Here is a 12,458-nt window from a genome sequence, read left to right on the forward strand (position 1 = left end):
GATGTTTTTAATAGTCTAAAATAAAAGCACTACACATGTCAGTATTTTATGTTTTAAATGGAAGGGGGGATGCCAGCTCTGGTAAAAAATAATGATGAACCATGATTAAATTATCTATAAGACAGAGGTGGACTGAATTAAAACAGTGCTACAACATTTTTCTTCTTGTCACTTTCCATTTCAGTTTTAATTTAATCCAATGGAAAAGATTTTTTGTCAGTTAGCCTTGCTTCCATTTTAACCTACAGTAGTAGGTTAAGGTTAAAATGGAAACTTGCTTCGTTGAAACAACGAAGCAAGACTAAATGACAAAAAACGCTCATGCTGGCCCTAACCCCGCATTATTTAGCTGAGATCTTTTCAGTTGTAACATTTTTCAAGATCTCTCTTTTACATAAACTCTCTCTGTGTATGTTAGATGTTCGCAAGAAGAGAAGCAGCTGTTGCTGCACATGGACAGTCTCTTTCTCCTCCAACCACCCATCCATGCCTCTAACTATACTGGTCTGCATTACCCATCTAGTCTGCATTACATTCACTTCTTCAGCTCTTCGCAATCTTTCTGTTCTTTTGAGATTAACGTATTCAGGATTACTGCCTTTAATAAGGAAAAAAGATCATCATAATCCCCTGATTTAATTCTCTTACATCCCATGAGCTCTTCAGCTCAATGAGAGACAGTGAGCTGAAATAGGCTAATGAGTCAGGCCTGCCATGACGTTGCACAATGCAGAACCATATCTGGTTTGACAGCCAGGCTCTAAATCACCTAAATGAGTGAAAAAACTTGAACGCTGATATAATACGCATTTTTTATGTACACACATGAACAAGAATACTAAAAGTTCGGAGCTGCCTAGAGTGCTGACAACGCACAGCTTTTACTGGCGGTCATGGAAAAGTAATTAAGACTTGTCTTTACTAGTAAGAATATTTTTAAAAATATATAATTTGAAAACAATGCATGCTAAAGAAAAATGTTGTTGTTTTTATATTATGAGTTTCAGCACAATCCAATAGCTTATAAATTTTATTATCCAGAATCAAAAACCACTGCAACCTTAAATAAAAAAAACACAGTATATATTATGGTGTATATTATGATTAATAAGCATCTTTCAGTACAGCTTGAGAGTAAATAATCATAGTTTTTCCCACTGCATCTTTCTTCCTCTCTGATACATTTCTGTGTAATAATTAGGGTTCTGTTGTTTCCCATCACAACATTTCAGAAGCAGACACATTTTTCCTCCAATTTTACATTTCCACTACATTAGTTAGAGATATGCATAAAAAATATGATTGATAAACCATTTTTTTGCTGCATAATATCCATTTTTGCACATATTACTAAAGTTGGTATGTTGAGCTGTTGGATGTTACTTTACTGTTACCAAATAATAGCAAGCATTAAAAACAGGTTCTTCTAGCATTGATATTCCATCAGCTGTTGGGAAATCTTAGGCATTAACATTCTCTCAGAAAGCTTTTATGGTTTTAACAGAAGCTAGTTATGTGTAAAAAAATACTTCCTAATTTGCTCACCCTTTTGAACCCTTACTATGTGCCTAGTATGAGTCAGAGGCATTTGCTCTAGACAGACTGTGAGAGGGCCAAAAAACACTCCTTTAATGATTAAGGTTACAGACCGCTGTCCTAACAGCGCAGCTTGACCATGTTTTACAAAAGCATCTGGACAATGATGGGAACATAGAAGTGCCAAAAACAAGCAGGGGTTCTGAGCCCTCCCTCTTTCTGGCTCTGAACCATTTCACAGAGCAGATTTGGCAGGACTGATTTGGCATCGCTCCCTGTTTTATTCTTCCCAACCTGCTAAACTCAACTCACCTGTGGCTTGATTTGGCACATAATTTGACACAATGATATAAATTTGTTTACGCAAGCATTGATTTTGTCCCTTTAATTTTGCTGATCTTACATTAATGTTACATAGGGGCTTTTTTCACTGGCAAAAGTCCAAAACCAGCAACAGAATTCATTCTGTGCATTCATCTCGGTCTTGTTTATTTTTAGCCCCACCTCTCACCTTTCTCTCTCCTTTTTTTAGCCGCCTGCTACGTTGAGGCAAACAGTCCTGTCTTGTTTTATCCGGCCTTCTCATGTTCACTCATCCGTCCTTCTGTCTTTGGGGAATTATTCATGCTTGGCCTAGCTTCTCACACCTTTTGCACACCCAGGCTCTAAGGCACACATCCAAAAACAGCTTCATCCAAACATGCAAATTGAGCAGAAGACCAGATTCCATGTTTATTTAATATTTAACATGCAAAGAAGATAGATGAAGTATCTTTCTGTACAAGTTTTCACATTACGCAGTATTATAAAAGTAACACTGACCAGTGAAATTACCAAGAATATGGTTTATTGAAATGCTTTAACGTGTAAATAAATAAGAAAAGCTATAACAGTAGATAAATACTACATTAGTCCAATGGAAAGAGGTTTTTCATGCCAAGCACTTACCAATAGGTAAATACCTAACTGCACCACTCCAAAACATATAAAAACTTTTATGAACAACACTTTTTCAAAAATAAGATAAAAGAGAAGACATAAATACAAGAATAGGACGAATCACACAGAAAAGTAAGTTTTGAAGACCTGGTCAATAATATTTTTACAGCCCAATTTTATGGTTTTTATTTGCAGAACAACCAAAAACATAAATCATACATCATTTTTCTCCTACTTTTCAGTCATGCTGTACATTGGGTTGGTCTGTCACATTTTTTCATTGGGAAAGTCCTACAGTGATTACTTACTCTGATTAATGAGTCATAGTTACCATGCCCCTAAAGTTCAATTTATCACCCCCGTCTCAGTTGATGTTTAAGATGTTTAATTTCCTCTGAATTTCTTCTGAATGTCTCACTACACCTCCTTTAACATATGTTGTCCTGAAGCTCATATCTGTAAATGTTTAATTGGAGCACTCTCAGCTTTCTAATATCAAATTAAACCTATAATTGTTTATGGTTTCAAGCAAACAAACTTTGTGCAAAACACATTTGACAATTTTGCTTCTTGGTATTCCATTTCCACTGCCTCTTATGTGTAATTTGTGTTCTATGTGCCAAGGTTTTCTACCTTAGTTGATTCGTAATTGTAATTATTTAGGGCATTTAACTCCAACATAATAGAATTAGCACAGCTCAGATCACATCTTGGTGTATTTGTTATTAACGCTGCTCATTAACACTCTCATTTCAGAGGTGCTGATGACTTGTTGTTGCTTGAAAGAACTTGGAGTCTTAATGCAAATCTCATCACAGCTCACCGATGATTCTTCAGTCAATGAAAGCCCATAATCATTCATTGTTTAATACATGCCTGGAAAAAAATATAATCTAATAAGCCCTTAAGAATGGGAAGTATGTAATAGTTTTGCAGTTGAATAAATATAGAATCAGATTTTCAACTATTGAACCCTGTACAGAATATTTGCTTTGGATGAATTGTTGGGTTAATATGATTCCTACAGTGCAAAACTGCTTTCAAGTATTTACTGCAAGCAGAAACAGATCAGAAAAGCTCATTGTGCTTTTCCTCTCCATACCTACTGAACTGTGTCTTACCCTATATTCCAACCTCGCAGAGTCATTGTCCCAGAAAGCAGCCCTCTGATCAGTTCCATCCTTGTACTCCAGTGATGCATAGGATCTGACAGCTAAGCAGTCCAGGTAGGACTCAGATGAAAAGGGCAGCTCAGAATTGGAGAGGCCTGGGAGCTTTCTGCGTTCCCAGAAAGCAGACAGGTGGATGTTATTTGTCTACCTATGCATGAACTCTCCATCTGTACAACTGCTCTGCCTTTACAACCGTCTCTTTGTAGCAATTCTGTTTGGAACCAATGGTTCCCATCCCCTGTTTTTTCCGAGGGATTATTTATCAACGTCAGCTTTATCAGACAGATTTCAGACATATTTTGCAGTTGGAATTGAAATTTTACAGAAAAGATGAATAACAGGCATTTGTTGTCTAGGCTTCAGTGACTGGAGGAAATCTGTTGGAATAAATGATCATCAAAATCATTCCATCCATCAGTGTTTTTTGTAAACCCTGTAAACAATTTGTACAATCTTGTTTTCACAATCCTGACTGTTTTTTCTTCTTTTCTGCAGAACACAGCAGGTGTCAGGTGGTTAAATAAAAGCAGAATTTAGAAAACAAAAAGTTATTTTGCTGAAGTGAGCCGGGCATATATAACAGTACTTTCAACGCATAACTCAGAAGATTTACTTGTTAAAGGGAGAAACAACCCAAATGATGTAAAATAACAGCTTAGAGTTAATCTACAACAAGTGTTCTCAGGTACAGGTACCACTGATTTTGTTCAGGCTGCTTTTGGAGGCTCACAGAAGCATTGACTTACAGTATAAACTGCTTAAAGCTTTTGTTATTTCTAAATAGTAAATAAGTGTATTTTCAGTACACACACACGTGCACCCCCCCCCCCACCCCACCCCACCCCCCACACACACACACACACACAAAAATACAACCTGCAGGTTTTTATAACAAATGTGATACTTGGTATGTATTTAGATGTACATAACCTGAATTTGTGTACACTTAGGTGAGGCATTAAATAAAAAGAATATTCATGACTTCTTTAGGACTCTTTCAGTATTCACAAAAAGGAGGTTTCAGTTTTTCCTATAACTTTTATTTCACTTATTGTCATGATTGTGTGGTTGTTAGTGGACCCAGATGCAGAGAGGCATAGGCAGCTTGTAGATAAAAAATTTTCAATGATACAAATTATGAAAAAAGAAAAAAAAAACTTACAAAACCACAGGGAGCCAGGGCAGAATATAAGCTATAAATTCAAAATACAGGTATAACAGGAGAATCTAGCAAAGAGAGGATCCAAAGTGTTTAAGTATGGGCAGAGTGAATGTGGAGCAATGGACCTGGCCTGATTGGCTAACTGACTGCAGGTGTGAGGGGTGAGAGCCAGAGAGAGAGAGAGAGAGAAAGAGAAAGAGAAAGTGAAGTGGGCGAGGGAGAGTACACAGGGTACTAGGAAATAAATCTAACACTACAGAATGAGTAGACATAAGGAACATAGCTAAACTAAAGCACAAGGAAAAACTAGACACAAGAAAAATAAATTGGAATCACTAAGGATGGAGTGAACTAAAGAAAAGCAGAAACAAGACTGATCTAATAAAAATAAGAAACTAACAGAATAATAATGAAACTAGAATCAAATCAAACTATAAACAACCTTACATCCTAACACTTATAATGTACTCAATGTACTCAACAGTCCAGTTGTTTGGACATTTTTCCCTTCACAATAGGCTAAAACTTAAGATATCCATAAAAGATATCAGCAACTTTTGTTCAATTAGATTTGTCTAAAAAAGCTCCATATACAGGGATTTTATTCCCCCCCAACAATTTATTACTGTGTCTTTGTTCAGATAATGACACACAATTTCTGGAAAAGGAAAGGAGTTTAATAAATAAAGAAGCTGAAAAGGTAATGGATAAAATGCAGATAGGGAGGGAGAGACAAGTGGCACGAGTTCAGAAATGTGACAGTCTGGAGATCAGCTTAAGACTAAATGCCAAAACTCCACATGGCTGCTAAGGTTCTGCAGCCATTAATTCTTTAGTAGCTGAGGCTGTGCCCTGACAGATTCCAGATCAGCACCACTGGAGGAAGAAATGACACATATGGGGCTGTCAGATAATTTATCAGCAGAAAGCACAGGGTTTCGGTGCATTCAAGGTGATAAAAGATTAAAGTGTCATGGCTTTTAATGCACCTTTGTGCTTTGAATGAAAAGCAAGAAAGGCACCTCAAGTGAATTCCCAGTAGACGATTATTTACCTCACCAGACAGTGAGTGGCCTTAGGGGATGTTGACCAGAACTAAGCAAACACAAATAATATGTTAGATATATCTCAAGGAAGATCATTTCAAACCATTTATATGAAACATTAGAACATTTTACTTGGGCTGCAGTATCTAAACATCACTTTTGGAGAAAGGAAGAAGTCTGCAACAGTAAAATAAGACATGATAATTTATACTGCTGCTGCTAATGCACCCTTGGCACATGAAAATGATTGTGCAAGCAACTAATACACCATAACTCACTCCTTCTCTTATAGTTTGTTCACTGGTTCACAGCCTTTGCTTTAATCATAAACAGACACATTCCAGTGGAAATAAAGCAGGCCATGAAGAAGATCGCTACTAGTTCTCTGGAATGTGATAACTGCAGCATCAAGCTGCATCAGGTCTTCCCAGAGAGAGTTTTCCTAGGACTTCTGTTAATCTGTTAAACTCCTAACCAGGTGCATCATTTTCAATAAACTTGCAAACTACCTAAATACACGGCAAACCTGAGGGAAAAAAAGTTGCTAGAGGCTTCAAAAGACTTAAGACTGGGCAATTACTCTAAACATACAAGCAGAGCCTCACTTTTCGCATTCCTTTAAATGACTAGAATCACTTTCCTTTCACTTTTCGGTTATACACCACCTTTTTGTTTTTCTGTCACATATAATCACAAAATGTACTTTGAAGTTTGTGGTTATTATTTGAAAAAAAAAATATTAAAAAGTTCAAGGACTGTGAAGACTGTAAACTCACAGAAATGCCAGATATAATTTTAGTAAAATTACATTGGTAGCAAATTGTGAGAGTTTGTCACTTTAGTACATGCAGTTACACGTCCTCTCAGAGTACATTATGACCCAGTTCTATCAGTGGATATTCACAAGTGGGTTATGATACCTGAAATAATCAAGCTCTACCCCTACCCTTGCAGTGGATTTCTTGAGTGTGCCCCACTTATAGGTTATGTAATCATATTTTTTCTCTCTTTTTTTCCCACACATTGTATGTTTGTGTTTTTACCTACAGGCTCTGCGTTGGCATATAAGTCTCCAGCCTTGGGCCAGTGAGCAGCACTCTCTGGAGGATGAAGCTAAAAGGTTCCTCAGCTACATCACAACCCCACAGGTGAATCATTGGTTGAAGAATTACTGTTGCCTAAAATAATTTTCTGTTGGATGAAGCTGTTTTTATTTTTTATGTACACGTGATTCTCTAGTAATAGCAGCAATTAACAGCTAGAGACACTCATCCTTTTTTGTTGAATTCAAGAAGACTGCATATAAAATACAGACTTCTTAATACAACACAATGCAGCATAATATGGAGATCCAGCTTTATCCTGCTGAATTCTTTCTATTGTTCAATCTTATTTAGAGGTACTAATGCTGCTTAATCCATTGCTACTCATCTCAGTTTATCAAAAATACATACCACCCTTCTATCAAAAAATTAATCAAACAATTCTAACATCCCTAACTCATCGATGATCACACCTTAGCATCTCTCTTTATAATGTATTTCATGTTACTAAAATGTGTTACTGAAGTAAAATAAATGTTCTATAATATTCTTATATTGAATGGATCTCTGTGTTGTGGTATTTATCTTTTAAAAGTAAAATAAAAAAAAATAAAACATATCCTTTGGAAGGAAAAAATGAAAACCTGCAAGAATCTGTTTCCAACTTGTCAGGGAAGTTCCCACGAGGTCGACAGTAACACTAAAAGAGCTTCAAGAAATTCTGTATAACAATGGTTGTCTTCTACATGGAATAACAATCTCTTATCCTCTTATCTGGAACAAGGTGCATGGTTGCAAGGCAGGTGTTTTCTTTCATAGCTAAAACCTTGTGGGATAATGTGCCACGGCCTGATGAAACCAAATTTGATCTCGCAGGACAAGAAAGGTGATCAAGAGGAATTTTACTTTTTAGCATCACAGAGAGTCTGATGGCCTTGCCAGAGTCCAGAATTTAACCTGACAGAAAATCCATTGAGTCACCTGAAGAAGACTAAAAATTGGGGATTTCATTAATGCTGAGAGCATATGTGGTTTTCAGAAACACAAAATGGCAGCTTTGATTTTAGTTATTTGCTAACGCAGATATTTGAATGCAACATTAGTGCTAAAGGAGAAACAGGTCATATAATTAATACCAGAACAAGGTTGTACCTCTCAGGCTACAGTTAAGTGACACATACTGTAGATCTCTTGTATATGCAGCTCAGCTATTTGTCTCGCTCAGTCGTGCACTGTAATTCATTACTCTATTGATTACAACATAGATGGATCTCACAGCACCTCTATTCAGACCGAATCAATGAGATGCTGTAGTTTGTTTTTTTCTTCTATATCAGTATTAATTACAGCAAATCGATAGAGATGTTCTGCATCATGATTAAAAAGAAATTCTGTATGCCTGTGGCACTGAGAGATAATTTTCTCTTTGTTCCCAACCCAAACCCATTTGAAGACTTGCATTTTCATCACCCAAAACTAAATTTGGCATTTTCACTTTAATGAATTTGTCTTGGGGATAAATTGGAATCTTATCTGTGTCTCTTTTGTACGGCAGCAGGAACAAAGAGAGTCTGGGTCCATATTACTAAGAATCATCACTTTATATCTTCAACAAAGTACAGATTCAGCTTTTGTGCGTGTGAGTGGGTGCTTTTTGGTTATTTGCATGCGGGGAAAGCAAGAGAGAATGGCGAGAAGGAAGAGGAAGATAGCGTGTGTTTTGTGGGAAGCTGTGAAAGGGAGCTGTCCGTCATCGACAGTGACAGACGAGGGTGGAAGCAGTCTATGCGGGAATCCTCTGCGTCCTCAGCTGTAATGCTGACTGACACAATGTCTGGTGGAGCTGCTACTCTTGAGAGATGGCCTGCAACACAACTGTCCAATCAATAGCAGTCAGCAGCATCTAAGCAGGCACTGGGAAACACAGAAGTGAAAACGTTCTCTGAAAGGTATATAACAAACACCGCAGGGACACTTCCTCTCATGTTCTCAGAAATTGGTATTCAATTACAGCCATAAGCTTAAAAAAATAACTTTTTCTAAATGATGTTTCTGTCTTACAATGCTTGTAAGTCAGCAGGTCAGTCCATGTTGCTGTACAATATGTGCCGATGACTGCCTGCAGCTGGGTGCATATTATCAGTGTCAGACATTGTGGGGCATGTTTAAAATTCAAAAATTAATTCAAGTAATACCTGAGACCACGGCTATTTCAGTGTTAGGTACAACAAAGACACCCTTGGGGTAGAGATGAAAGGGAGCCTGACTAAACCGGTGCTTCTCTGCTTGACCCGTCACTGAACAATATGACTGGAATTTCTTTAAGGCCACAGCAAGCTGCTCTTTCAAAACTGTAAAAATGTAAATTTTGGCAGCAGATGCAAACATACATAATTTGGCTTCAAATGTCAGTTTTTAGCCAACAATGGGTGTGATTTTACAAGTGACTGTAAGAGATTGCAAATAATTTCTTGTATGAAAGGGCTAATCACGCCCACATTCTCAGTCATTTTTCTGCATGTCGACACTGATTGTTCACTTTAAGCTAATTATACACTGCAGTCTGCAGAGTATGAAGGAACACACACATATCTCCAGGCATGCTGTTGTGTTTGCACTTAGTGTAAGACAGAGTTAGATTTTTGCTCCGCATCATCACATGTGTGCCAACAATGTTTCTCCTTGTGCAAACTGAAGCTGAAGAACTAAGAGAGCAGAATGTGAACGCTTGAACAACCTGCTCTCATGCTAAAAACTCAGCTATGTGCAAAACAGCTAATCTACAACTGACATGTTTTTTATGTTTCTTTAAGGGTTTTTAACACATATCACCCTGTACGTTTTTATTTCAAAATCTTCAGTATTTAATGTATTTAAACATTGGTGACTCTCGTGAGAGTCAGACAGAAAAATTATCCATTATAGTTTAAGGATATGGAACATGAAAACCTTGAAATCTTGACGTCTTTCTCATCATCTTTGCTTTCCTACTTTGTTTTATCCCTGCAAGACCAAGAAATGTCAGTCAATGTCTGAGCTCCAACCCCAGCTGTACATCATGTGGAGTATTACACATATTGAGATCAAACTACAGAGGTCACACTTCACTTGCTATGGTCAAATTCTCCAGCCGTTTGCAGTTATTTATAGCAATACATTAAAAAAAAAAACATTGATATTGGTATGTTCAATCAAAAGAGACAAGACTCAAAACGAATGCAAATACACACACATAAACTCAGTTATTAGATTCATTACTAATTTAACTCTAGCAGCCTCTGTTGACTTTTATAGGATGATTTATGTTGTATAATTTGACACAGATCACGCCTCTGCAAGTTGTGTTTAATAAATTGAGTCATCAGTTCTCTTCCACTATCTATTAACAGATGCTTTATTTTAACACAACATAAACTCAAAAGTGAGCCAATATTATTCATTTCCAATTCAGGGCCTGCTTTTGCTTTGTGAATACGACTTTTGCAATGCTTGAGTATTTGAAATACTCTGATGTTAAGACTAATAATTGTTTCAAATAGACATCTGCTGCCACATGTACATATTGTGTGTCTTCGTTTGTATCCAGGTAACCTGTGCTTCAGTAGTCAATAATGATGCCACTACAGGAGCATCCACTGGTGACTGGGCTGTGTGCCTCGATCCAAAATTCAGCATAACCCACAGGATGAAGAGCAAGAACTGTAGAGTGTACTCTTTTGGGTGGGTATGAGAAAAAGTTGATTCATCCATACTGTGCATGTTTAATATATTTGTGTAAGGGGGCAAGTTAAAGTGCAAAATGATTTATTGGTTATGTGTAAATACATATATGGATTACTTAGTCATCCAAAAATATGATCCCTTTTATTTTTTTTTTAGATATTTAGTTCTTTATAAAGAATTGTTCCCATGTCTATCTCTTACCATATTTTGTATTTATTTCCTCAAAAGAATGTAATTTAATGACTCTTAAACATTTTTACACTGTTTTGGGATTTCTATTTTTAGCTAGTCATTTTGAATGAGGTCCACCAAATCACTAAGGTGTCTGACCTCCCTGAGGATGGAGGGTTAAATCCTCCCAGCTGAATTATGTCGAGGATCATCTTATCTTGGCGGGCTCTGCCCTGCCTGCCCTCCCTCTGGCTGGGGTTAACAGACACCTGAAAGGCATTTTCTACAGTGAGAGAGCTTAGTAATTTGACTGCTGAGAGACAGCACAGGTGTCCTGGCATCAAGACACAAAGACCCTGTGAGTCAATGGGGTCAGTTCACTCCTGATTCTTCATGGCTGGTTCTCACTGGAGGGGCGATAAAAAGGTAACAAGTTAGACAGTGATACTCTAGGGCTGACTGATGGAAATCTCCATTTATCAGAAAAGACAATGATCTGTAAAAGTATTCAGACTTTTTGAACTTTTTAATATTTTGTCTGGTTAAAAACAGAAACATTTTTTGGCTTTCATGTTTTAAGCTAGTACAAAGAAGCAAATGTATGTAAGAACTAATATTTTGACCATATTAGTAGACGGGGGAGGGAGGGCAGGCTTAGCTTATAAGACAGAAAAGTAAAACAATAACTGGAAATACAGCCAATGGAAAACATTTGGATACTTAATCTGAATGGCAATTCAGATAACATGTGAGTCATTACTTCTTTGCTTTAAGGAAATAAAAACCTTCTTTTCACGTTTTCCTGCAGTCCAATTAATCCTTTGAGAGCTTTGTGATGAAATCAAAACACTCAAGTCACCCCTCAACTCTGGCAAGAAAGGCAATAAAAAAAAGACGAGAGAAATTTTCTTGAAAATTTCATTCTGCAGTGCTGTTTGATATGCTCCTTATTTGACCTCCTGTTATTATGCACACACCAACCGAATTCTTGGTCATGTTCTTGACACAAAGCTAGGCATGCTGAACATCCTGCTATCAGGACTGGTTTTCACCACTTTACTTAGATTTAAACTACAGTTCACAGCTGCACATAGAGCTGGGTTATACAGGAATGCAAAACACAGGTGTCTCTGTGTATAGCCTTGAAGTCATCACATCTCAGTGGATGTATTTACTAGCTGTGCCCCGTTTGTTTTCTGTTGATGGACCTCATTTGCTCTGCGGATAATGAGCTGAAGGCAGCTGTGTCTGGGAAAGATGAGCAGCTGCTCTCTCATTGGTCGGCTGCTTGTTGCTTGTTGTGTGTGGAGAGGGATGGATTCAGAATGCTTTTCCACATGAAAGGTCACCTTCTCAACCCCCCACTATTTATATTTAGAGTTCATCTTTTCCTGTTGCCTTCCTACACTTCCCTCTTTGACATGGTGTTTTGTAGTTGAGAATGAAACAGCTCTTTCTCAGTGTATACTCTCTAAGAAAAGTGTCAGCCCAGATGATCAGATGTAAGAGTTGGATGTAAATAGGTGAGTGGAAGTGCAGGGACTTGGTCACTGAAGGTCAACTTCAGGGTTATGAGCATAATTTTTAACATTTAAAACTGCTTAAAATAAATTTTAAGCAGTTTTAAGAAAACAATTATTTTTTATTGCAGTAGCATGATCTCATA

At 37.3% G+C, this 12,458-nt stretch overlaps 1 protein-coding gene across 1 annotated transcript in view; it reads left to right on the plus strand.

Annotated features, from left to right (window-relative positions):
- Positions 1-12,458, plus strand: part of mettl24 (methyltransferase like 24) — a 36,745-nt gene that overhangs the window by 13,293 nt on the left and 10,994 nt on the right. Inside the window, exons 2-3 of the mRNA XM_028040494.1 lie at positions 6,905-7,003; positions 10,485-10,618. Of these exons, the coding sequence (XP_027896295.1) occupies positions 6,905-7,003; positions 10,485-10,618 (233 nt within the window). The remainder of the gene's footprint in view (positions 1-6,904; positions 7,004-10,484; positions 10,619-12,458) is intronic.

This window comes from Xiphophorus couchianus, chromosome 15 (assembly GCF_001444195.1).
Source record: "Xiphophorus couchianus chromosome 15, X_couchianus-1.0, whole genome shotgun sequence".
Lineage (NCBI taxonomy): Eukaryota > Metazoa > Chordata > Actinopteri > Cyprinodontiformes > Poeciliidae > Xiphophorus > Xiphophorus couchianus.